Below are 27,364 nucleotides of genomic sequence, written 5' to 3'. Positions count from 1 at the left end.
TGCAGATAGTACCGTTGCCTCCTCTGTTGAGAGGCCCAGCGGTGCTTTTGGTGTGTGATGGATGGATGGATGGCATGAGAGCTGAGGAAGGAAACAGCGACTGAAAAGGAAATAGATGACACCAGTACAGCCTATCACCTTCTGTACGCAGTCAAGTGATACTTGGTCCTGACTGAGAACTGGGATAGAAGTCCTTTCAGCCTAACATTAATATAATGAGTGAGAAAACAGAGCATTATCACGGTACTTTGCAACCAGACTGAAATATACCAGGCAAACTATACAACTCAATGACTGAGCAATCAAGCTTTACACACCATAAACTGATTTATTTTGCAGATAAGGAAGCAGAGCACTCTTCCCCCTCCTTCCTTCTCTTTGGCACAAGAAGCAGCAATGAAATCAAAATCTCAAGTTCCCACCTCTCAGACTCATACCACTTGGCTAGACTGCCCCGTGCACTGACAAATCACTGAAAACATCCCGTAAACAGGATCCTCTATACTGACCAAGCCAACCATGGTAACCTGGTCTGTGTTTCCCATTACTAAGTTCCACAACAAATGATGGTTTTACCACATATGCAGAACTAGAAAACGTTATTATAAAGATTTAATTTTTACTACACCAGGATTTCCTTCATAACAATTAAAGAGGCACATCAATTGCTGCATGTTTGGAGTGGATTCTTCTACAGCATGGCCTAGAAATTCTGCTGTTATTTTAGAGGACATAGATTTGTTGGTCTTCCTGGTTGCAAAGACAGCTCTCAAAACAAGGGAAAAAACAAGCTCTCAGAAATACAGGTAATGCAGGGACATCTGCTCAAATCCAAGGACAGCCTGAAGCAAGAGTTCCAAGTGCCTTTACAACCACAGGGAGCCATCTCTAAAGTTAGATGTCAGTCTGCCAACAATATCTTTTTTACTACTGATATGCTAGAAAAACACAATGCAAGCATGGTCATTTGCCATCAGTGCTGTGAAAGCAGAAAAGAGGCAAAATACAGATAGATGCCAAGGGCCTCCTTCCCAAGAAGGGAAGCTCAGCTCCTTCCAGCATCATCCCTGTTCCATGCCAAATGCTTCCTCCTATATCATGGATAAAAAGCCATAAGCTATCGCCTACCTTTTCCGCTGTCAAAGCTGTTAGTACACCACAGCCAATCTATCAATGCCAAGTATTTGCAAAATACAGAACATCCCTATTTTGAAAATAGATTACACACAAACCATGAGTTTTTAAATTACAATATGGGGAGGAGAGTCACCATCTCACTGCAGTCTTCCATGTAAAGTTTGACAGAAAATGTAGAGCACAGCTCTTAGTAGCAGTAGCCAATGTTTTAGCAGTTTTTTCTAAATGACAGCTGTACAATAGAGGCAATAGCCAATTCACCCAGACACATTAAACTTATGCACAGACTACACAAATGCAGGTAGCGAAGCCAGAGACCATCTTATTAGAAAGCGCTAATTCTGAATAGATTTTGTTTTATTTAATGATTTTTACTGTCTGTCACTCCACAGCCCAACTGTCCAATTCAAACTCTACAGATCTAGGGAACACATGATCTCCTGTAAAATGAAGAAATACGAAGCTCCATGCTAACAGTTTTAAGTTGACATATCAGCCATCTCCATCAGAGTACTTTATGCAAACTCCTGTAAGCTGCAAATGTTGTATAATTCAGTGCCAGATATGACCACAATGACTTCCTATTTACGGAAGCAAAAAGAAAAGCCCACAAAGCCTATGAAACTTCACATGTAATTTAGGTAAGCTGTCAAGAGACATAGAAGCAGCTTCTAGGTGGAAAAAGGTAATACTTACCTAGCCGCAAAAATGAGAAAAAATAGAGCCAGAAAAGGCAGAGAATTGGAGCTGCAAGGGCCTGATTCACAGCTGCAAAGTGCATCTTCTTCTCCAGCTTGGCAGGAAGATATGCATAATAAAGGTTATAACGGTCAACCATGTGCTTCAGGAGTATATATATTAAACCTGTAAGGAAAAAAGGGAGAGCCAAGGAGAGGTTGTTGAAGACTTGATAAAAAAGGAGCAATTCTGTGAGCAGATCTACACTAAAAAAGTGACCGAAAACCCAGGTATCAATGGTGGATACAGCCCAAAGATGAATGGGGTAGAGCTCCATGACAGCAGCCTGCTCCTATGGTTGCTGCATCCCCAGCCCAAGACCCCCGGGGTCTCCCTGTCCTCCCCCTCTCCACACACTCCTCTGTAGCACCACTCGTGCTCCCAGAGAGAGCCCAGAGCTCCTTCCTAGTGCTGGCACGTGAGGCCAAGCCAGTAGGGAAGATGTGGTAACTCCTCCACCACTGTACTGGTAAAGAATAAAGGTCTAACAGCAGCTTAACATCTCCCTTCTCAGCCTTCAACAGATTCATGACTGGATTTCAAGTTAGCTATATCTTATCCCCCCACAAAAAAGCCAGTTACTGCTGTGACAGCCATGAATTGCAACAGCTCTGGTATGCAGTAGCACATTTAGAGACTTACAACTGCACACAAAACGAAACGTAAACAAATATTAAGTACGCTGTTACAAAAAAAATCGGCCACACTCTCCCAGTAATATGGCTGTTGATTAAAACCAGTTCTAAACAATAACTAATTTAGTTAATTATGTTCTATCTAGCTCTCTAAAATTTTGCATTAGAAAAGGAAAATACCAATTATATAAAATGATTTAGCACTACTTATGACTGATAAACACGTTTCCAGAGTGGAAATATCTGTAGCTGCTGAAATGATTCTTTATACATAATTCTTATGACAGTCCAGAATCTCTGTGAATGAAAGATGCAATAAAATAAGATGTAGATCATGTCACAGTCACTAAAGATGGAGAACTGTCCATGAGTTCTAGACAGATTGCTAATTGCTAATTTCTTGTGTACCAATGTAGGATTTAACGGCTGGTACAAGAAGAAGAAAAGTAGTCAAAGCCAGATACATAGGCAACGTAAGGCAGAAATGTTAAGTTTTGTTTATGGGACAGAGATAAACCAACCAAATAAGAGAAACATTCTAGAAAAAGGAGGTCTGGGACTCAGAGAGAGAGGAGTCCTGTAGGATTGCAGCTCCATCTACACCACAGGGCAGCTGTGCGGCAGCTGTGCTCCATCCACATGCCCCAAACTCCTACTTAACTGGTTCTCTAAGCCAGCAAATTTGCCACAGTAGACAGCATTTCCTTTTCCAGTCAAAGGGCAGCTATGGCATTCTTCAAGACCATATCCCAGCAAAGCAGTCAGCATGTTGCTAGGTCACATCCCTAACGTAGAAGGACCATGGAGCACACAGCTGTCCATGGCACAGTGGTGACCACAGCCCCTTTTTTCATTCTCATTCAGGATGTGGAATTTTAGATAAATGGTTTGCAGAAGAGCTGCAGTAGCGAAAACACAGATAGTTTTCCAGTCTCTTGCTACTGGATCAACATGCTTATTTTCATGCTTCATTTTACATACATCAGTCAAACTTTAGGACAAAAGTTATTTCAAATGTGCCTAAAGCATTTGGGGATCAGAATGTCTCAAGTCATGTTCGGCTACTCAAGGTGGACCTCCAGGCTGGGTACCCTCTGCAGCTTGCTTCTCCCAGACCTCAAGAACTCAGAGACAAAAATAATCCATCCCCTCATCTCCAAACCTACCTAACCTCCTACACTTCACTATTAAAAACCACCATCAGAGCTAATACACTCAAACTTGAGAAATAAAATAAGCATCTAATAGACATTAAATGTACTTTCAAACTCTAAAGGTAGTAAGAGAGGTAAGTAATTCACCGTCATCTGCCCTGTTTTTCCACAAGAAGGGAAGGAAACTCGGATCCAAGTCCTAAGGGTTATCAGCATTTGAACTGGAATAAGAATGCAGAACTGGGCCTTCGCAACCTCCCGCACGCCCTCATCTCGCTCACGCAGTGCCCACAGCTCATTGGAAAACTTACCAAATGGGACAATGATGGGACACGTAATGCTATAGGCCATGATGACAGTGAACACGCACAACGTCCAGGCATACATTGCTCCAAATTCATATTCAAATGCTTGTTGCTAGGAACAAAAACAAAACACCCAAAACTATCTATCAATGTGTCAGGATTTACGAACAAATTCACTAAAGCAACAGTTCACCTTCTCTTATTCTCTCCCTGTGAGAGATCAGCTGTTTCCCTAAGAGGCACAAATGATGTATTTAGAGAGATGAAGTGTTATGCATTTTAAGCATCGGTACTTACAGAAAACATGCTGCTTCTTTCATAGCCTTGAAGTAATTCCTCTGGGAATCTGTTTTCATCTACAAGAAGCAACTACTTAAAACCACATGGCAGAAAATAATTGTGCCAAACTCATCTTCATCTCACTGTAGCTTCCATTGAATCTGTACTGTTCCTTGTATTGGGTTTCCCAGTAGGGAAAGTTCAAAATATCAAAGCTTTGGTGCGGTCAGTATTCCCACTTTTTCCTCTTGGGATGAGGAAATCAAAATAAATCACTTCAACCAGAGCAAGGGGTAATACGCAACAGTTAACAGAAGTGAATGTTTAAAAGAATCTTTTAAAAATGGAACCCACCCACACAAAAAGTAAAAAAGAAAGAAAAAAAAAAGAAAGAAAGAAGAAAAAGAAGAACATGGGCAGCTATATACAGGCTTAAGTTCCCATTGTAACACCTGGAATTTCAAGCTCCAAGATGACACATCACTTGGAAGTGAAAGTCCACCACTTAAAATGGAATATAGACAATAAGTATATATTTTGCTAGGTTTATGTTCAGATTAAAGTAAGTTGTACACACCAGCAGGCTGACAGAAGAAACTAACTATAGACAGATTTGAATTTAAAAACCCCTGAAGTTTAGAGAGCAAGATAAAAAAACAGAATTATCTTATAAAATCCAAATCATAAAACTCTGACTTGGAGCTATGAAGAGAATAATACATGAAGTTCAGAGCTTGGGTTTTGATTTTTGACCATCTCTGACTTGAATAAATACTTCCCCATTATCTGTGCTGCAAATGAAGGGAGTATGAACCTGTCACGGATGAATGAAACAAAAGCCATAAAAAAAAAAAAGACAGGAGATGATAGTTAATGGTATGAAGGATGGGGGCTCCCACTGTTTCTGATAAGGATCAGTCATTTAATGTCCTCTTGCTAAGGAGGGGATCTAATACCTGTTTAATATTTTTCCTTTCTGCTGTGGACTTGGCCATTATCATGCGTATGGTGTAAAGGATGAGGCCAGGCAGGCGCAGCAGCTCCATCCCATTGCCAATGAAAGCAGAGGCAATCACATAGTTGACAAAGAAGGCTCCCTGGTCAGGCAGAAAGACACATCTGCAAGGAAAGACATCAGATGCTGACTGGAAAGTAGACAAGCAAATACAGCATATATACAATAAATCCCTGTCACCTTTGAAACATCTTACTATAAGGGTAAGCACTGGACACCATAAGAAGTGGCTAGAAGACTTCCAATAATCTTGTTGAAAAAGCTATATCTATTTAGCTACATATATTTTTTATTTTATATTTATTTAGTTTATATATATTTATAGCTACGTAGCTATAAATGCAGTAACTGTAGTATACTGCAAGAACCTGGCTGAGTTGCAGTTTGGTTGAGGAATAAACTGTTCACAGAAAGATACAGCAGTCTGATGGGTGGCTGACAGCAGACAAGAGCATCATTTGATGTCTGCAACAGCAACCTGAGACAAGATGAGATAAGACTGCAACAGAATAATTGTCTCTCCAAGCTCAGTAACTCCTAATTGTCGTCTTGTTACTGATTTTGAAACAGCATTTGGAAACCTAACTATGTCCTAATAATTGCATTCTATTCTTTCCCTCTACCCGCAGTCACAAGAGCTTATAATAACCAATATCTGCAAATTTGCAATGCTGATATGAAAAACATTCATGTTTCTTAAAAAATCAAGAGTCAATGGATTACAGAAAGAGAACTACTGCTGCTATTTGGTCTCACTGTAATCCTTGGGAAGATCCCCTGTCCATGATACGCAACAATCCTCAGTGCATTTTCTGGTCCCCTCTCACCCGCATCATATTCCATCATCCTGTCCTTTCTTATCTTCTACAAAATTTGTGAGGTTCTGGGAAAATAACTGTGTCTCTATTGACTGTTTGCATACATTAGCTTGCAGGAAAAAGGTATGGATTTCTTCACAGCAAAATCACTTGCGTTCTCCTCCCCTTATTCAGAAGCTCAACATCATCCCACAGGGTACCATCCCCAAGCAAATTTTAATAAACACTAACCAAGGTTACTCAACAGCAAAAAAAACCCCAAGTCCTAAGTATTCCTTTAGCAAACAGTTGCTAATACTTACTCCAGCCTAACTGCAGAATCAGAAGATTCTCTGTCAAACAGCCAACGGAAAAAAAAATCCAGGCTGCAAGAAAGACAGTTAATGTAATTCAGCCTCCAACAGCTTAGTACTGCGTAACATTGCTTCTCTTTTTAAGTAGTTCAGATCAGGATAGTGGATAGAGAGAATACGACCAAATAATCTGACCACTAGTTTAGCTTCATCACAGTTACCGATAGTCAGAAATAGGAAAAGAGATACAGAATCAAACAAAACAGAAACGTCTACTTCATACTAAAGTTTGAATGTTTCATTTTTAGCAGTTATTATATAGATATGACGAATATATGCTACCTGGTTAGCCAGGGAAACAATCAAATACTGTAAAGGTGCAAAGAAAAGGACAACTATAACTGAAGTATAAGACATTAGTCAGGAAACTGGGTTCTCAGCTATGATGGTGAGTATGGGCGACTTTCTATTAGTCTTTGATCTTACAAGGTCTTAAATTTCTCTGCAAAAAGAAAAGTCAGCCTTTGGAAACTTTAAGGGCTATGAGTCCTCAGAAGAAAGATGAACACTGAGATCTACTGCATAATGACAATATAATCATACACACGGGAGGGAGTGGGCGTACTTCAACTAGCAACTAGAAAACAGTTTTATCATATGAGTTGTCTCATATGATAAAAACATTACTCTGTTAAACTACGACTCTTTACCTGGTCAGACCAAGGGAGGGCAGAATCAATACCATGAAGATCAAAAATATGTAGACTTTATGCATCATTATTCTGTTCTCTGCAGATCTACCAACATAAAAATTCACCAAGTAAGAAACTCATACAAAAGACTTTCACACATGAAGGATCTTGCCCAGAGAATGTCAGCACCCGTCAGACTTCCAGCTTCCCCAATCCATATCACATTGCTACAAGATACTCACAAAACAAACACCTTTGAGATATTCACTAATTCGGACCAAGCAAGTTTTCTATATCTTCTCAGGCAAGGAAAACATTTCTGAACATTAATCCAGACTCTGGATTACCATCACTACAGGTGTGCACCACAAGCAAGGGGATGTGTGACAATCACACCCAGTCTCTCATCCAAAGATACTCACATCTCGCAACAGCTTGTAAACAAACAACTCTTCAAGCGTTATGCCAAGAGGGATTAGGCAGTTCATACAAGGGCACCATTGCCAAGAAACCAGACACTTACACAAGCTACTTGACTGTCCTTGACAAGTGTCAAGTCTTTGGGAACAACATGACATTACTAATGCTATACCACTACTACAGTAGCAGGAACATCTATCTAGTGACACACTGTTGCCAGAAAAGTGCAGTTGCTATAAACAATTCAGACTGTTAAAGGTGGTATCTGATAGGGCATTAAAACCACAGAGGTTTTATTATAGGATCATGTAGCCCTTGGGCGCTGTGGAATGTATCAGTATAACTCTACCGAGGCTTGAAATCAGATCTGTAATCACTAGTGACTTTAGAAAACTATTTCAACTGATTGAGAAGGGCTCAAAGTTCATGCACGTAGTGCAACTACCAAAAAGGAAAAAAAAAAAAAAAAAAAAAAAAGAGTTGACAAAAAGCATACAACTTTGATGAATAAGCAGTAGATTCTGGACACGATGTCTTACAAGGGAATGATACAAAAGTAAGAGAATCCAAAAAATTTGACCTTAGAATATTAAAAAAAAAAAAAGCATCTAAAGTGTCTGCTGGCGTTATGTAAAAGATTGAGTGAAGTTGAGTGAAGCTGGGATTCAGTGTGCAGTATCATGCTTTTATCTGACTGTCGGTAAAACAGGGATGAAATCTGGCACCCCCAACCAAGCTGTGCCAAGTTCTCCAGGTTAGCAGCATGTCACCGCACTTGACATCTCCGAGTGCACCGGTTGTATCTGAAAATGTTGCATCAACATATCTGCTGGGCCTCGGTCTCATAGGTCTTCTCGGGTCACCACTAACAATATCCAACAGCAACCAAGTTGCGCACCAAGAGTTACATCCAGACAATATTTTTACATAAAACAGCAAAAAGATGGATGCCCTTTTTACAAGTAGCACCCCAGCAGTTGGAGCACTTCCTGATGAAGGGATTCTGGGGTTCTGTGATGTTCTCAGACTAGAGGAGATCCAAACCCACACCTCCTGTCTTTCCAGAGAGCAAGCTAGTTATGGGATCAGAGGCACCTCCTGTGCTCCTGTTGAAGCTACTTCCCTTGAGGCTGCTTATACTGGTTTTTTTTCCTGATTAAACAGAAAGACGAGAGGAAAGAAGCAGCATACGTAAATCATGTCATCAGATTACACTTGCTGTATTCATTACAAGTTACTTGAACTCCAAAGCGTTGGTTATAACATTAGAAAGAGAAGATGACAACATTCCCTGCTGTGAGAGGTCTGCAGATCTAAGAGCTCCAAGAAAGATAAGCATTTTCTCCATTTGTTTTAGTAACTCAGCTGATAAGGCCAAAACCAAGAAAAGTCTTGCTTACTTTGTCCAGTGGGACTCCAGCAAAGTTGAGTAATAGACAATTGTTGGTAGCAAAGCTGAGAAGGACCAGAGCAAGAGCGTTGGGAAAAACTGACTGATGATGGGATTCTAGTGGGGGGAAAAAAGTAAGAATAAGTATTAAAAACATTTTAATGCAGCTGTGGTAGAACAGAGGCTGCAATATTTTGCTTTTTGTAAATCACAGCAGGTTGGACTGTGGAAACTATACTCAGATAGAGTCTTAAAATTAGTAACTGCTCAGCACTGGCGTGCAAGACAAAAAACAAGAATAGGATTGGGAATTAAATTCCATGAGAGTGAAGTCTCACAAGCACTTTTTATGTAGCTTACCCTAGCTTGGGGAAGCATTTAACATGAGCAGTATGCAAGAGACTTCAGCTGCAGTAAAAGTAGGACCAGATATATGTGCTGTTCTGTTTTGAATCCAATCAGCAAAATAAAACCATGGCATTTAACTTTGTAGTTTAAAACCTGAATTCTCACCTTCTCATCATAAAAATCAGTATACAAGTTGGACTTGAAATTCCATTTTTGGAAAAGCTTTTTGGTTACAAAATCTAGAATTATGTAAATTTGGAACGCAAATTTTTACAACAAACAAACAAGACATTTAAAATAATATAAAGTTTCAGATTAAATTACTTCAGCCTACTATCAAGGAACAAAAGAGGACTAACGTCCTGATTCTGGACATATGCCTTTTAATCAGGAGTTGCGTAAAGCAATCCCAAGAATTTTAACTGAATTTAGCTTATAGACATTTTTTGCTTGTCTTACTATACATCTATCAGTTTACCAACACTGTGGTCTGATACACAGCTATATCCAAACATATGGTGATACTCACATTAAGGTAGTGAATTGGTTTAGTGACATTGAACTTGTCCATGGTTGAGATGATTATGGAAGGAGTCGTAAGAAAAAACAGCACAATAAAAAGAAGTAAATTAATGCAAGCCCATCTAAACCACCATTTCAGTCCATGCACTGAAAGATTTTTCCTGAAAATAAAAAAGGACATAAAAAGAAGCAGTAAGCAATTGTTGTTAAAGAAATATATACTATCTGTCAAGTAACAGGTGGCACTGCTTTTTTTAAATTCATCTTTAGTCTCATAGCCTCAAAACTTACATAACAAAGCACTACACGAGTTCCAGTTGCTATTAGAAATAAAGAAAACTGTGCAACCTTTCTTGGATGATAACATAAATTGCGCTTGCAGCAGAACATATTTAGTCTTTCATAACACTAACACAATGTCTGATGTAGTTAACGTTTGGGATGACATATTTCCACTGTTTAATAACACGGAAGTACTTAAGTTAGAACAAGAAGAGACAGAGAAGAAGATACAGAGAATTTCTGCAAGGAAAATAGCTATCAGAGGCAGAATCAATCTACCAAGAAACCGTGATTTGAAAAAAAAAATTAAATTTAAAAACCCTGCATCCATTCCTGCCATATTAAAACAGCACCCATAGGTCTTAAACAGGTAAAGTTCTTAAATGCTATCTGAAATGGTTCCCAAAAGGACTGGAACGATCTGAACCACAGCCAAAGCCAAATATTTAGAACAGACAAAACAGGGATACAGAAGCATCCCCAACTACGACAACTCTTTTTATGAGCCTAGGTAAGTAACTTGGCAAATTCAGAAAAGCTCTGCAAGTGCTTCAACCCACAGAGTCTCAACAATCATTTCCTGCATCCATAAGACAGTGCTTGAAAAAAGGAAGATGAAATGAAGCGTGCATACATGGGAGAACCCTTTCATGAAAAAGGCAGATTAAACTGACCCTATTTGGAAAGCAGCTTGCAAGAGATTTTTAATTCGTGTCTCAAAAGACACAGCTAAGATTCATGGTTGTTTGCTTCATGGTTAAAGATTCTGTACTTTATTCCCAACTGCAGAATTGTAGTTCGAGAGAAAACCTCTCAATTATTAGAAACAGATGGCATAGTCACCTTGACAGTAATTTTCTATTAAAATCATTAGGAAAAAAGTGTACTTTTTTTTTAAAAAAAAGGTTACATACATGCAAAATACAGCAACTTGTACATGTGTGTCTCACTTGCAGTTTTGATTTGGGCAATAGAAATGTCACAACAAATTTACTGTTATATGAACAGGGGATTATATTGACCCAACCCTAAATTACTTGCAAAGCAACTGGAAAGTAGTCATTTTTAGCCTATAAGCATGACAGAAGGCAGCACAGAAACAGTTTAATTCAAAAAGCATTTATCTATTTTCCGACACACTCCTGTAAGCAGTGGTTAAAGTCTGGGAAATTTACTGGGTTAATAAAAAGATATTAGAAGACAGACCATAGTTCATAGAGTGGAGCAAGTTATACTTGTCATGTGGCAACTCAAGAAAAATATACATACTTGGAGAACACTCAGCACTAACATCCAGTTGCTTTCTCCTGATTTCAATAGTAGATACGCACTAACCTCAAAAAATGGAAACACTGAGGCACGGACATTAATAAGCTGGATGGGGAGCGGTGGGAGGTGTTTTTGGGTTGGTTTTTTTTGGTTTGTTTTTTTGTTTTTTTTTTTCCCTAGTTAACAGGAACTGCAGGTGGCAAAACTTTAGTCAGCCTCTGAGAGGCCTCCCAAAGGTCAAGGAAGAACACCAGTAATGGAAATAAAGATGTAAATCAGCCACATCCAAACGCTACGTAAAGTCTTAAGTTTAGGGTTAAAGAAAAACATGCTCAGCTCCCTTCTGCTGTCCCCATTCTAAACCATATCATCAACAAGTGGATGCAAGGCAGAATTCTTACCAACAAATATTCTCAGGATAAGGAGCGTATGTAACCTCCCAGTTTGACACGCACAGCTCCCTGCTGTAGGATGATGGCTGGGGTTCTCCTTTACATTTAATACTCTGACATTTGCAGGCATTGAAGTCCTTAAGAATACTGTAAGGAAGAAAAAGAGGATGAGGATTTTTCCAAATTTTTACATCTGAAAATACTGTATAAGTAACGAGAAAGACTGGGCATAGTGATAAAGGTTTTTTACTTTTAATAACCAGATATCAAGACAGTACTTCGACAACAATGTAACATTATATTATGTATGTAATGACTATCATATAAACAGTTACTACCACAGGTCTTTGAGATGTGCAAAGTTGGAAACAAGAAGCAGTCTCGGTTTGAACTGTTCAGTACTTCCACCAGCACAACCAACCACAGTGACTCATATTAAAAAAAAAAAAAAGTATTTAAAAAAAATAAAATAAAATCAAAGCCCAAGAGTATTGTAAAAAATAAAAATAAAGACTGCCAGTTCCCCAAACACCCCTTTACATAATTACAGCTGTTTTCAAATCAAAGCAGACTAGAGGATTAGTCTGCACGCCTACTTCATCACACTGGTATCAAAACTAGCCAATTTTGCCTTGAGTACCAGTTCTCAGAAAAGTTTTTACCACACTGGTATTCCCACAATTTAAAATATTACTCTCTTTCACCAACTCCTAATATAATCGCAATACTTGATTTTACCTTCTAATATTAGAGTTGATCGACAATCAACGTATTTGAACAAAATTTAAACATGTCTAGAATAAATGCTTTCAAAGATTTCTCACAACACAGCAACAGAAGCGCTAGGCATGTATTCAGAGAGAGTACAACTGTGTGTGTGTAACTGCGTAAAAGAAGCTCCACTCCAGATAAGCCCTATTACACTAGCATGGAAACAGTATATATTATATTTGAAGAGGTAGACTCTCAAATTCCTGAACATGCTTGTTTCTCAGTTGTGCTCTTAACATAAAGAAAACAGGGAACCACACACATGAACACCAAACAAAACAAAACAAAAATTCACCCAAACCCCAAGTCTTTACCTTACCAGAACGCAAGTAGTGATGTCAAATTGCCAGCATCTTGCAGCAGCAAGTATTCAAGAAAGTTAATTATACTTTGACAGTTCATTTTTAAAAATACATACAGAGCAAGCTTCAGCACTACCAGCCATACTACCGAGTCCCACCATTAACCAAGCTTCTACAATCACCTGACTCCATGAACCTCGGTCCTGGCTTCCTGTTCCTCCCATCCTATTTCAGGGCTCCGTGGAATAACTACTACTAACTTCCTAATTTGATGGTACCTCAGCTTCACATGTAATTTAATCTAGTTTTCCAGAGAATGATGTCCACTGCATCAATTCCAAGCTAAACAAACTAAAACATTTTCAGTTCTTGAAATCAGCTCAGAGATACCTGCAGTGCAACTCAAAACACACGCCCAGAGACTATCCCATCGAAATCATATATGGCAAACAAGCAGATAGGGAAGGAACTTAAGTGCTTATATCTTCTTTCAGTTTCACATCTTAAAATGTTATTTCATGCTCTAGATTCTATAAATATGGCCTGTAACATTACAAAATTAGGAGGGGGGCAGATTTCACCATATAATCACTATTCAGTTCAAGAGCAGCAAGCAAAGCTTTCTTCAGCATCTCCAATCTTTGCAAGAGTTTTACACCCTGGACTTTCTTGAAAAAAATCCTGAAAGACTGGCTCTCTAACATGATTTGAAGGTGAAAAGAATGCAGACAATTTAAATCTGAGAGTCTATGAAGAATAATAAAAAAGCATGATGTGTTATTTTTGTAATACAAATATTACTCTGCTTCCCTGTACCCACTTTGTGTTAATAAAAAATGTTCACGAAATGCCAACAGAAAATGAGAGGCTACATGCATTTTCTCTACAAATGACTGAGTAAAAAGCACTGAACAACCTCTGATATTAGGCCTACACATAGATCTACAATAACAGGTAAGAGATACATAATGTGTATCTATCACGTATGGCCAGGTCAGTCACTGACTCTACTTCGCTGAGATGACTAACTAGCAGTGTAATTTGCACCCACTGTGAGAGTTTGGTAATTGGACCATTTGGCACAATAGAAAATGAAGAAATCACTAATCCGTATTCAAGAGCCAATTAGTCTGTCCTACTGTTAACCTACACTGATGGACTGGATCCACATAGAAGAGAAAGGGTCCTTACCCCAGTAAATGTCCAGAGACATTTGATATTTTATCCCAGTCCAATCCCTTCGATATTTTCTTCACTCAAAACATAGAGGCTAAATACACACTTATAGGAAAACTTACCAGAAAGCAAAAGCAGACCATATCCACAGGATGGTGGAGAAGGAGAAAGGAAGAAGAACCAACATAAGCAAACAAGCGACACAAACAGATCAGTTGTACTATTATAGTTAAAAGAGAACAAACAAGGCAGCAGACAAAACTTACTAGGTTGCCATGGATTTCTCTTGAAATGTTACAAAAGCCATTCCCAGTGGGTTATTATGAACAGCTTGTTCTTCTTTTGAATACTCTTCCATCAGTTCATTTCTAACTTTGGTATAGTAATCTACAGCATCCTCCTGTACAGGAAATTGATGACTGTTACATACAGCCAAGTACCAGATGGATAATACCTTCATTAAAATACAGCTTACACAAACCATAGTGTCTCTTCCTCATACTACTTCCACAAATTACAAATCAGGTCACAATGGAAAGACAAACAAATGGGAAGTTTTTCAATTTTTGCACTAAAGTTACATTTCAAAAGTTTTGGGGAATTCCTTTTCTGTAGAGTGCAAGAATATGACGGATGAGTTATCTGCAATAAATGAATAAAGAATTTTCTGGAGCTCAACAAAATGTCACAGAAAAATTCTTCTCCCCTATTCTAATAATCTACCTAGCCATAACTAAAATTGAACACAATGTCTTACCCTTTCACATCCTCTCATTTCACAACAGCAGAATTGACCACACGGCTTAGGGTTGATTTGGACCCGCTTGCCATACTTCTGATGCAGGTGTTCATAGTAAGTCAGGCTTTTTTCTGCCTGTTTTCTGGACAGAAAAATACATCCATAACATTTTGCAGGAGAACAGCATCAGCATCAAGCTTAAGAAGAATATAATCCCCAAGAGATAAAAGTTATGTCTAAGACTGACAACAAATTAATCAGTCGACAGTTATATTCATATACCTTATTTTGGCTACTTGGCATAATTTATTTTCAAGTCTGTAATAGCATTATACAGCCTATGCCTGTAGTGAGATTCCAGGAAAAAACCAACAATGTATAGCCCAGAAGATAACACTTTTTTCTGCTATGATCAGCACGTCTGGACAAAGAAGCAGGGTCCCAGAGTCATTAATTCAATAGTTGGGTTTTCCACTTTGCGTTGCCTGACAATAATTAAATAAGTACACTCATAAATAAATAATCAGCAAGTCAAAGCTTATCTTATGCAACACACAACATCTCACGCCCACAAGAAAGAGGCTGAACCCCACAACTCACTTTAAAGCACAGCTGAATCTAACTGAAGTCCAGACAAGAACTTTAAGAGTAGAATTAATTTCTCATATGCGCAAACTTAGTACTACTGGTATATGTGTATTAAGGACTGGCAAAGCATTCACAAAATTATGCTAAACTCAGGTAGACTACAAAAACAAGTACCTTTTTTTGAAAAGACGAATAAGCTTGGCTACATCATAACACAGCTGGACCTCCAGCACAGTGCAGGTTGGGTAGGCAGCACTGAAAAGGAAGCAGTACAATAAGAACACAAAGTACAATGAAGAAACTGTTTCAAAGAGCATCACTGATGTCTGACTGACATCTCAATCACTCATTTCATTTCTGAATGAGTTATCAGAGGGTGGAGACTTCCAGAGAGACGGTTAATGAAAGTTACTTTAATATGAGATGTGCAGCATTATTCCCAAGTAAAGGCCACGTGGGAGCATAAATGGAAATTGTGGATACAACCACTTTCTTAGATTCTAATTTTAAGATCAGCTAACTAACTTTATTGAAATATAGTCTTTTCTCAATTCTGTCTAAGGAATAAGATATCCTTTTAGAAGATGGATACTATAATATGAATTTTGAAGTGTGCGAAAGTCAAATAACATTTCTGCTTGGGCAGGTAAAATGACTAGGACAACTTTAAACCTCCTGTTCGTAATGATGCTACTCAAGCACAGAACTTACGTGAAATGGCCATGTATTGTCTCTTCTTTTGCATTTTTTGGAAGACCAGTTATAAACAATGTGCACTTAACCTGCAAGAGAAAATGCAACTCTAATTTTGAGGAACCACACCATGAAAGAGAAAACAAGAATATGAGGAAGGCAGTGACACAGCACAAGTAGCTGTGTTGTAGAGGGGAAAAAAAAAGTAGGAAATTTTGATTTTGATGGGAGCTGCATCTATTCAAGACAGCACCATGTTCACCTTCTACATTGGTAACAGGTTACACCAAAATTTCACAAATCCCTCCCCAATCTGCTTCTCTCCATCCATTTTCACAACTCACTTAGTGGAGCTTTGCTTTCAGTGAATTCTTTCACACTTATGTCACATTCTAGCAAGCAGGAGGCATTTTAGCAATCTGCTTTTTTAGCACTATCCACTTGCAAACATGCTGTGTGGTGTTTTTTTCACCCCAGTACAGAAACTTACCATGTTTTCCTCTTTATATGTGACATACTTCATGTGATGTCTCATGAAGACAACAGTCAGAATCAGGTAAACAACAGCAAAAACTGTGTGCAGCCAAAGAAGATTATTACTGTGGGACAAAACGTTATGAATATGAGAAACAGGAAGAACTAATTGTCAGCCTGGTAAAAGCAGCCATCAAAATCCTAAGCATGTCAGAACCTCTCATTGAACACAAAACATGAAAAAAGGTAGTTACTAGTAGTCAGTCACACCTACGCAGATGCATTGGCCAGCCATTAGGGTTACTTGCTTAACATAAAATTCTACGGGTAACAGACCTACAAAGAAAACAGATATTCTACTACATGGGCATTTTTAGGCAGCATTTGGCTTACACCTTCTCATTCGGATGACCTATAGGACACACCATGCTACTTGCCAAAATGTTCTTATTGGCATTATTAGTTTCTGTGCCGAGTGCATAATCGAACTCTCTTTGAGCACAATCCTTACTCAAATTGAAAACAGCCTAATACAGGGAGTAAATTCTGCTTCTCTGATAGCTCCTTCCTCAGAGATTACAGAAGTTCTGTACTGTGAGCAGTTCTTCAGTTTTGCAAAGAGCATTAATAATTACAATTAACTTAAAATACAGGAACCTATTTTACAAATAAAAATGCCAACCAAACAAGAAATCCCTGCTAGTTACTAGGATTCATAACACGGTTAAAAAAAAAAAACACCAAAGGGCATTGGCAGAATGCTACTGGACATAGTAGCATGGATAGATGTGGATCGATCAAGTATTAAAAGAGAAAAACTGAAGAGCTTTGTATCTCAACTATTTTATAGACTGTTTTTAAAACACATAGAAGTAATTTTAATCATGATCTCGGATGGGAGAGATATGCACACACAGAAATCTGATGCAAGAGAATTTAAGTCATCCAAGTTACACATTCTAGTAAAGCTGTCAGGTTTATTTTCCTTCTGAAGCATGGTTTCTTTTAATGTGGAAATTTCTGAAAATAATATCACTAAATGTGTAGTCATTAGCCAAGAGAAACATGTGGTGCAAGAAGTAAGAGCTGAGAGAGTAGAAGCCAAGTCTCCAGATTTCTTATCAGCACTGTAACTGCATAGCCTGAGGCAGAACGTATCCCAGTTTCAGTTGATGAAGCGTGAATAAGTAATTCCTACCCCATGAGCCATGCTGCAAGTATCAATTCATGTGTTTAGAGACTATGTCAGGAAACAGACATAAGCATAAAAGTACTCTGCAAGATTTACTTACCCAGTTTGTAAGTTTACTATAGTTGTTCTTCCAAAACTATAGGGATCTTTATCTAAGAACAAAAACAAGTAGCATAATTGGCTGGTGCAACATTCACATGCAAACTATCAGAAAGTCAGCTTTTATTCTGTTTTTTTAAAATGTTTATATACTTCTTTTTAATGCTGAGCATGTTCATTGTTAAAAAGATTTAGAATCATAATCAATGCTGGTTTACACTGCATTGCACTTTAAAGTTGGAAAAAAATCTCAGGATTATACCACTTTCAGCCCATCAAGAGAAATAATAGATTATTTTAAAAATCTGAATACTAGATCCCAGATTCTCCTTCCAATCTCCCTTCACATCCATTAAGAACACTGCTTAGAGATTTGAACTTATTTCCTTCACATCTTCACCGATTTCTTATCTCAGTTTTTTTAAACTGCATTAAATCAGTGTTGACAAAATAGCACTGATAACCTTACTAAGGTCAACAATGAGAAAGTCTATACGACATTGTTTCTCTAGACTGTCAAGTATTTTTAAAAAATGATAATGCGAGTGAGTGAAAATTGAGTACGTGTTCACAAAGGAAAAAGAGCTAAGTGTATCTGGAAAGCTAAATAATCTTCTGGCATAGACTGTTAAACCACATTGCGAGTTAACTCATCACAACAGAAAGAACTGCAAATGCACAAAATCAACATATGGTGCAAGTGGAGGAGGAAGGGGAGAGACACTAAAAGTTCGTATTTGTTTTTCAGCTGTATTTCCTAGCATCACAAAAATTAATGCAGTAAAAAACATCCATTTTGGTGTAAATATACAGGTAGTAACTAGACCAGAAGAGGGAACTACATTCTGTAAATTCTTTGAACACATTGGCATCTCTCTCTCAACTTTACGAAGGAGGTGAAGACAGCAACTAGGGCACCAGTAGTGCTGGATTCGATTCTGTAAGACTAGTGTTGGATTTGATTCTGTAAAACTGGCTGAGAACACAGAGATGGAAAGCAAGGAAGAAGTGACCGTGAAGTGACAAAGTGTCCTTTGAAAGAACAAAAAAAGAAAAGAAATGCAAAAATAGAAAATAAGAACAGCAATGGTCATTAAGAAAGCAGATATTAATATGAACAGGTAATTTCTAAGAAAGAGCTCATAAAAGGGAAATCAGAGATGGCAGTTCCACAAAGAAACAACACTAAAGGCACAGGTACAATGCAGCCCATTACAGACCAGGGCTAAGTCACAAGGCTCTTTAAAACACAGGCAGGAGTAAACTGAAAACAAGAACTAGGCCACATTATTAAGGACAATAGAAGAGAATAAATTATAGGGACAAAGATCAGCAAGGTCAGTACACAAAATAAGATGCAATAGTTGTGGTATAAGAACAAACAAAACAAAACAGAAGCTTGAGAGCTCCTGGGAAAACCAAATGAATTATTGCTTCCCACCCCCCCCCCCATCACTGTTTACCAAGATGATAAACAGTGAACAAATCTGTAAACATGATCTTGACAAGACTGATATAAAGCCAGGTATAAAATGGGCTTATAAGAGCTCATTACCAAAAATGGAAGAGTGTTTAAACAGGATTTAACAGAGTTCCGTCCACCATTATTCTTACTAGCCACCTGAAAGGCAGACTAGAGGACACACTTATTGTATTTGTTGAGTATGAGTTAATAATGGAAAGAGGTAGGTGTCACACTAGCAGACATAATCAGGACTAGACTGCAAGAAACATGAAATAATTCTTTGTCTTGTCAGCACTGACAAAATCTCAGCAAGAAGGTTTGTCTGGTTTCAAGCTGCAAACCAAGAGAGAAGGGAACAATGAGAGACAGTCTGGCTAGACAGAAAAGAAGTTCAGAGGATGGCTGATGATTTTATGATCAGTCAAATGGAAAACATTTCTCGTTAATTAACTGGTCTGGTTTATCAAAGAGAGAACCAAGCACAGATGAATTGATAATCCTCAAGCAGCCAAAAGGATACTGCAAAAAGGAAAAGAATAATCTTTTCTCCCCAGTGATCTTAAATTGCAGCAAAAGAGATTCAGACTGGACACCAGAAAAAGATTTCTCAACTGTAAAGACAGTTTTCACTGGCAATCACCACCAATAAAAATCATAAAGAATGCCTAGATAAGCACCAGTTGAGAGGGTATAGGTCAAGTTAATCTTGCCTTGAGCCTTCTAGGTCTAGCCTTCTGTGTCTGCATGTAGTCTACCATCTTGTTTCTGGCAACAGCTTTTGCCAGACATTTAAAGAACTCTCTGCTCTCACACAAGTTTCACACAAAATGACACACATCAGACTGAGGTGGGGGGAGAAAAACAAAAGCCAAGGTTTACCAAAATAAATCCAAAAAGCTTTTGCAGCAATATAAAATACAAAATTCTTCCCAGAATACAAAAAAAAGTCTTACCAAGTAGATCACCCGATAGGTTGACAGGCAATATGACACACACAGACAAAATGCTGACAGCAATCAACAAGCAGATGATGTGACGCTGGAAGGCAAGGTAATGTATGGCATCTTCACCACATCTCTCATGAATCTCGTCATCGCTGCATCATAGACAGAAAAGCACATGGTCAGTCTACTTAATATCCTTGGGGTTTTGGGGGGTCATTTCTGAACATACACTAATTTCTCAGTCTACCCAGTGACATCTCCATTAATCCCTATCCATTTTCAACATGGTTGTGTTCTTTAACTCACAAATTTAAGTTCCAAAAGTGTGTTTTTCTTGTGCAGTAACAGCATACAAAAAACAAAATGAGGGAATCTAAACCAGAAACAAGTAATCTGAAAAGCAAATATAAATCCATCTTCTTTTCTATCAGCCTAAAAGAGGACAAAGCCATTTGCTGTGACCTCCTGCTTTATGACAGTCACAAGGTGTTCAGCCTAGCTCTCCAACTTTAAGATCGCACTGTGACAGTGTTCACTCATCTCCATAAAGGCCCCCCATGAGGAAAATGACAACAGAATCACCTTACTGTTATGACATCCAATTAACAGAAGATATGAATGGGCTTTGGAATGAAACCCTAATCACCTGTCCATTGTTAGCAGGACAGATCATTAAAATAGGAGTTCTTGGAAAATGAAGGAATTGAACTAGCAAAAAATGGGGAAAAATAGACTCAATCCCCACCCCTTTTTTGTTTCAATGTAACCCAAGCTAGAAATTGATTTTTAAAAACCATGATTTACTAAGCCCCAAGAGATACAAAGAATGAACATCACATGTCTAACACTCCGCCTCTAGGAAACAGTGGGGATGGGCTTTTCCTAGTCAGTTCCAGCCCCAACTTAACAGCCAGCTCTCCACTGAAACCCTTGCAGGGAAACCCTGTTTCCTGCCTGGGGCCTGACTGGCTTCAAACAGGGTAACACCCACACAGTACTCTTTGAAGGGTAAAAGCCTGGAGCCTAGTTATTATCTCAGAATCCAAAAAAATGCCATAAATTCACTTAGGTTCACACACTGCCACAAGATCAGGATGTCCCTGTGCTGCCAGCAGAAGGACAACTGTACCCTGAAGAAGTATTCCCATGAGATGACCTTGTTTTCATATTCTTTTTCCACCCCACCAAAGGCACCTGTATCACTGTTTGTATTAAATTCTATCTACTCAAGAAAAGAAAAAAAAACACAACCAACCACATTTTATTGAATGGAACCTCCCTCCTTTTTAATTAAAACATAGAGCAAAGTAAACCACGGCTCACTATTTCTGTTTCATATACTTACTGCATCCGAAAAGCAGCTGTCATCCAAGAACAAAACCCCTATAAATAAAGAAGGAAGCTTTTAGGAGCTAAATACAAAAAACTATAGCCTCTAATCTGTACAATTAAGAGTGTTTCTATTAAGCCAATCTCTTAGCTAAAAAGCTGGCAGTTTGTTGCTCTGAAATCATCATTCAGAAACACGCAGAAAAATACCTCATGCTCTACATACTTTTTACAAGGTACTTCATATGTGTGTCTTCAGAGAATATTTAAGGATGGGGTTTTTATTACTTGCACATTTATTGCTTGGGCTTCTTAAATTTGTACAAGTGTGCCCAAATCCCATCTCCAATGGACACAAGTCAAGATTGAGGCTACTAAGGAATTTTTTTTTTTTTTACAGGATTGTTTTAGAGCAGAAAAGGTGATTATTTTTTCCCAAAACCATTTCCAGGGACTCTCCAATTTCAAAGATAAGTTCCATAAGAGTCTAATACAAGTCAATCAGTTAAACAGTAATTAGAAACAATGCTGTGATTACGTTAACAGAAAGGTTAACCTTCTTGTATAGGTTTACAAATCCTCCTATGAAACTGTACAGGAGAGATCACTTTCCACTGAATGTTCCAGTACCGTTCAAAAAAATTTGGTCTCTCCAAAGGCCTCTTCTTTCAAGTAAAGAGTATGGAGCTGAAGAGAGACATTTTTATTCAACAGTTTCAATAACAAAGTTGCTTTAGGGTTTTAAAAAAGGTGAAGAAAACTACACAAATAGCAGAGCAATCCTGATCAAACACCAGTATGCTTTTGATGCTTGCACAATTACTTAGTTGCAAAGCTAGATTTTAAGTTGATACACATATAAAATGTTAAAATGCAGGCTGCCACCATTGAACAGCTCTCGCATGGTTTATTCTGAAGCTGCAACCCAAAATTAGAGATGTGTGAATTCAAAGACACCATAGACAGAACCAATTAAAAGTTTGGAGTGGAAGATAATTTTTTGGCCAAACCAGTCTTAATAGTAAGAGCATATGGCATTATTACTAGCCTCACACTTACATCCAGTTTTCTCATCTTCATGAGGAAGACAGTGTACTATAAAGACCAACTAGGTACTCAGCAAAGTGAACATAATGTAAATTTTTGAACTGTTATTTAAGCACAAATAATTTGGTAGCCTTTTTTCTTCCCCACCTCCCCTTTGAAACTCTAACATATAGTCCCTCTCCTTATTAAAAAAAAAAAAAAGTCAAAAACAATGACACAAGATACTGGTTTGTGATGTGGCCCTAGTTTGTCAGGAAATGCATTATTAATTTTTGCATATAGATGGTCTTCTAGTTTAATGACTGGTTCATTCAGCCAGGTGGAATGGCAAGTTACAACAGATTCCATTAAATGGTTTACATTTAAAAAAAGCCAAACTCTAGAATACTTACCCTATCATATTCAAGATCTTCAGGTACTGATGAAGATGTTGACAATCGGTTGTATCTTGATTCACTAAAATACATTAAATTACACTTTTAAGCATCTTTAATAACAGATGATGGAATTCCACTGAATTTTTTCAACTTTAACAATTTTAAAGTAATTAAGGAAAGTAAAGTAGTACAAAATCACTTTTTCACTTATGAAAGCTGTGGTTTTCATCTTGTAGCATATGCTTAATTACAGAGACTTTTGTTGTGTCTCACGTTGAAAAGGGAGGACGTGTGAGCTCCTGACATGAGAGCATTTAACTGAACTAGAAAGAAAATAATGTTTTATTGGGATATTAAACCGCAATAACATAAGGGAATACAACGTGTGTTTTGGAAGCCTAGTAAGGATCAGATTTGCAAGGTGGCTTCCTGTTCAAATATTCCTTGGTACAAGACATCACCTGTTTTTCCTCCACCTCACTTCCTTCATCTTACAGCCACTACTCAGAATTTCTCTGCACAATTAAATCCCTTACCTGCAGGGCTACCTACTCACACAAATTCAGTCCCGTAGCAAGGCTAGAAGGACTCTGTAGCCCTCAAATATAGCAAAGTACCCGGTTTTAGTTTGTGGGTAAAAGGAAATGTTGCAATGGTGATGAGCCCATAATTACAGGACAATACATGTTAAAATGGAGTGTATTCATAGGTGTATCTACAATAATTTTCACCTAGCTGGCTCAGGCCGCAGTCCAGCAGGGACAATAATACAGGCTCCTAGGTGTCTGACTGCTCAAGGACCTGTTTGTCCCATGCAGGCTTATACTGCCCACATGGACACCTAGACCAGAGCATCTTCACTCTTGCTGCCTGAGCTAGCTGTCACAGTTATTGCCCATCTTTTCTCTTTTTTTTTCCTCCATATACTTTTCACAATTGTCCACAGATTATACCTAAAAAACACATTTTGAGTCCTTTCCTGTGGCTTAGTTGTGAATTTACGACAACTTAGCCACACCACTAATAGCAGGAAGAGGCTTGCTGTTAAAGTTTACCCACTTCATAAATAGACAGCTAGCTTTTAAACATCCCAAGACATCATCCTCTAGAAATAATATTAAAAAAAAACACAAAAAACAAAAACAAAAAAAAACAAACAAAAACAAAACCACAAACTATTTGCAATATTACTAAAAATCAGTGAAGAATTTCAGAAACCTGCAATGATACATTTCTTTTTTAAATCCTTCAGAAATATGGCACGGGCTGAACAGGGAGCTCTGGGAAGATACTGGGCTTGAGCCAAGATAAACAAAATAGTTAATATCCTTCTATACAGAAACACACTGTAAATATCAATCTGCAGTAACGTGACGCTTTAGCAGATAAGCAGCCTATTTTCTTACCTCCACTTCCTTAACCCACAACGGTAGAATGAAATTCATGACAGTGCCAAACACACAAATTTATTACTGAAGCTGCAAACAGTAACTCTGTGAGTGGGATTTATTTCACACAAAGCAGTATGAGGACATTTTTAATGAATATGTGCATGTGATGACAAACATATCTAATTGATACAAATGCACTTAATTTAAGCCCTATTTACTGTACCTACTTCCACATTCCCCAAATGGTTTCAACAAATCAGTCTCAATATCTTTTTTTACCTTTGAGCTTCTGACACCAGAGCAACACGACCATAGTCCCAGAATCTCTTTCTTATAATGGAAAACAGTAATATTAAAATCTAGAAAATAAAAACAAAGATCTTTGAATACTTATTTTTCCACTTCATAATAATTATTCTCAGGTGTATAGGAACTGTCAAAAAAAAATGCTGTCCTAGCTCCTAAACCAACTGTCATATGTTAACGGTGGCCATGCTACTAACCAGCCTGTCTGGGACCAAAGGATCAGAGCACCTGCCTTCCTGCTGTAATATATAAAGGAGGAGAACTGCATGCAAAAATACTTCTGAACTGCAAGTGCATGAAAGTTTTTGACACGAGAAGTGGCAAGTAGTACTTCAGAGGAAGTCAAAACTTTCATAAATACACCTTTACTCCTATACATTACTTAATGACCAGGACTATGATGGAAGACTTGTATTTTATTTTTAAACAGTGATGTACGCAGGCAGTAGGGGGCTCAACTATCTTCTCAAGTATGAAAATAATTTCTATCTGCTGTAAAAGTAATACATTATTAAAACTCATAAACCCCAGAAGCCTATATTTGATCTCTGCAATGCAATTTTTATCTCCCCCCTCTATTTTCACTTTTTGAAAGAGGCTAGGAAAACAAGAAAAAAAACCACTATGTATTTCATATATGCATTTCTTTTTTCTTTTTTTTTTAAAGAAACAAGTTCCTCTGTACAAAGCAATGAAGCAGAAGTAACAAGGCCTGCTTTCTATGCATATGTAGCATACGCCCTCACCTTCTCGCCCCTCCTACATTCCATACCTGTTTGGCTAGAAAGTGGTGCTAGTGATGTAACTTATTTGGATCTGTGCAAATACCAACTGGGCAGCCAGGATACATGTCAAGATTATCTACGTGTGAAGATTACATAGCTAATTTCCTGATTTCACAATGAATATAACCTTCTTATAACAGCCTTCCTCCCAACAGGGAATATTAATTTAGATCCTCCTCCTTCATCTGGCATTAAACTTCATGCAAGCAGGAAAGTTCTCTAGATTCTTTGACAACTTTAGTTGAAATTGCCTAATGCACTCTATGGTTATTAGGAGGAACTGCCAGACAGAAATGGGCTGACAAGGCAATATATAAACCTCACTTCCTTAGGAAATCAGCCTAGAAATAATATTCTGAAACCCATCAACTGACAGTTACTAAAGGGATCTGCAGTAAACATGTCATGAAAATAGGAATACAGGAGTTGCTAAACAAATTGCAGTATTCAGTATGTGTGAAGAAGAAAGGAGCCTTCTACACTGCATCTAATCCTCTACCTAATGCTGTTAGAGGGAGAGTTCAACAGCCCGGAACTCAAAAGCAGAGACTCAGCATCTTAAAATTCAACCACAGCTTAAAAAAAAAAAAAAAAGTCACTCCAAATACTCCAACTAAATCTTATTAAATGTTGTGCCATCAGTCGCACGGAGCAGTAAATACCATACATCCTCAGAAAATTGACTTGTTGCATACACCAAATCAATAGCAAAGCATGCCACTACATAACTTTTAGGAACATCCTCTAAGTTTCTACAGAACTACCATCTCAGACCTTACACAGGTAGTTTTAAGTTTCTCCACAATAGCTTTCTAGAACTCAGGAACTATGTCATCCTTTTCTTCTCATTTTACTACCACAAATCTCACTTATCAAGCCAATTTGCAGGTCTACAGCCCTTTTTCTGGTGGCTTAAGACCACCTAGACCAAACTTACAGAAATAATGGTAAATTTTATTGGAGTCTCAGGCCTACCCTGGAGCCTCCAGGCCAGCAAGTAATCCTTTTCCTCCTTTTGTCAGGATTGAGCTGATCAGTACGTTATTTCCTCGACAGCTTCACAAAATCTACTCTTAAAAAAGTTTGCGAAGTGATAGACTTTCAGTATTGTATTTCCTTTTGAAAAACAATCAAGTTAGTAATGGTGTTCCCTTCCTGAAAAGGTACCCAGTGCTTAAACCCAGAGCAAGGAATAAATGTTCCTGCAGTTATGACAAAACATAGAAATCTGAGATAGCCCTACAAAGTGCACCATGACCCCACATACAGGCCCTATGATACTGCACTCTCTCTACATCTACACATCCAACATACAGTGCCACTGTCATCCCATGTGTTTGTGAACTTTTATCAACACTTGAAAAGTGCTTTGATGTTCCCAGGATAGCCTTAGCACGTTTCTTATTCTGAAGATTCTCAGAAACAAATCTCTATCTGATAAATACGAGAGTTCTGAACAATCTAGCTTTTGAGTCGGCCAGAATTATTTTCAATACAAGAAATAGAAACTGGGCTTACAAAAAAGCAGGTTACATCAAGCAGCAGGACAGTTGGGATTCCACCAAAAGTTACTCCTTGGAGCACCGTGCTGCCCTGGGCAGTGCTGTAGCAGTATGTCTCATTTGTTGAGTTGAAAGGTAAACTTCTGTTCCAGAAGTAGACTAGATGAGAATGTCCAAAACCCAGAAAAAAGAAAGGGTTCATTTTGTCTTTCCCTTGAAGAAAGAAGAAAAAAAAAAAAAAAAAAAAAAGAAGAGAGAGAGAGAAACAAAAAGAAAAAGTGAAACAATGGAACAACCACGTGAAAAGCCTGCCTGGTATTTGTAAGATGTACTAATATTAAAAGTATAAAAAGTACAGGAAGATTCAACCAGGAAACTACTTGGGAAGAGAAGTCGTATTTGACAGTCTTTCCTCTTCTCCTGTAAGATATTTCGCAATAACTGCTCAGTTACTAGTAGTGACCAAGCAAGAATTCCAGAAATCTAACCAACCAC

The 27,364-nt window shown here is 38.1% G+C and overlaps 1 protein-coding gene across 4 annotated transcripts in view; it reads right to left on the bottom strand.

Annotated features, from left to right (window-relative positions):
• The window catches only part of TMEM63A (transmembrane protein 63A), a 54,560-nt gene that overhangs the window by 25,483 nt on the left and 1,713 nt on the right, over positions 1-27,364 (bottom strand). For all 4 annotated transcript variants that reach the window (XM_063328196.1, XM_063328195.1, XM_063328198.1 and 1 more), the window contains exons 3-21: positions 26,886-27,082; positions 24,556-24,635; positions 22,901-22,964; positions 21,478-21,515; positions 20,142-20,284; positions 17,725-17,776; positions 16,449-16,557; positions 15,977-16,047; positions 15,440-15,520; positions 14,696-14,819; positions 14,205-14,338; positions 11,699-11,836; positions 9,754-9,907; positions 8,887-8,993; positions 7,085-7,171; positions 6,384-6,446; positions 5,205-5,367; positions 3,976-4,081; positions 1,834-2,001 (exon numbers count right to left, since the gene is read on the bottom strand). In XM_063328196.1, coding sequence (XP_063184266.1) covers positions 1,834-2,001; positions 3,976-4,081; positions 5,205-5,367; positions 6,384-6,446; positions 7,085-7,171; positions 8,887-8,993; positions 9,754-9,907; positions 11,699-11,836; positions 14,205-14,338; positions 14,696-14,819; positions 15,440-15,520; positions 15,977-16,047; positions 16,449-16,557; positions 17,725-17,776; positions 20,142-20,284; positions 21,478-21,515; positions 22,901-22,964; positions 24,556-24,635; positions 26,886-27,071 — 2,068 coding nt within the window. In that variant the 5' untranslated portion in view covers positions 27,072-27,082. The remainder of the gene's footprint in view (positions 1-1,833; positions 2,002-3,975; positions 4,082-5,204; positions 5,368-6,383; positions 6,447-7,084; positions 7,172-8,886; positions 8,994-9,753; positions 9,908-11,698; positions 11,837-14,204; positions 14,339-14,695; positions 14,820-15,439; positions 15,521-15,976; positions 16,048-16,448; positions 16,558-17,724; positions 17,777-20,141; positions 20,285-21,477; positions 21,516-22,900; positions 22,965-24,555; positions 24,636-26,885; positions 27,083-27,364) is intronic.

Source organism: Chroicocephalus ridibundus, chromosome 3 (genome assembly GCF_963924245.1).
Source record: "Chroicocephalus ridibundus chromosome 3, bChrRid1.1, whole genome shotgun sequence".
NCBI classification, from domain to species: Eukaryota; Metazoa; Chordata; class Aves; order Charadriiformes; family Laridae; genus Chroicocephalus; species Chroicocephalus ridibundus.
Note: the sequence above shows the minus strand (reverse complement) of the source record. Positions and strands in the feature narration are given on the sequence as shown.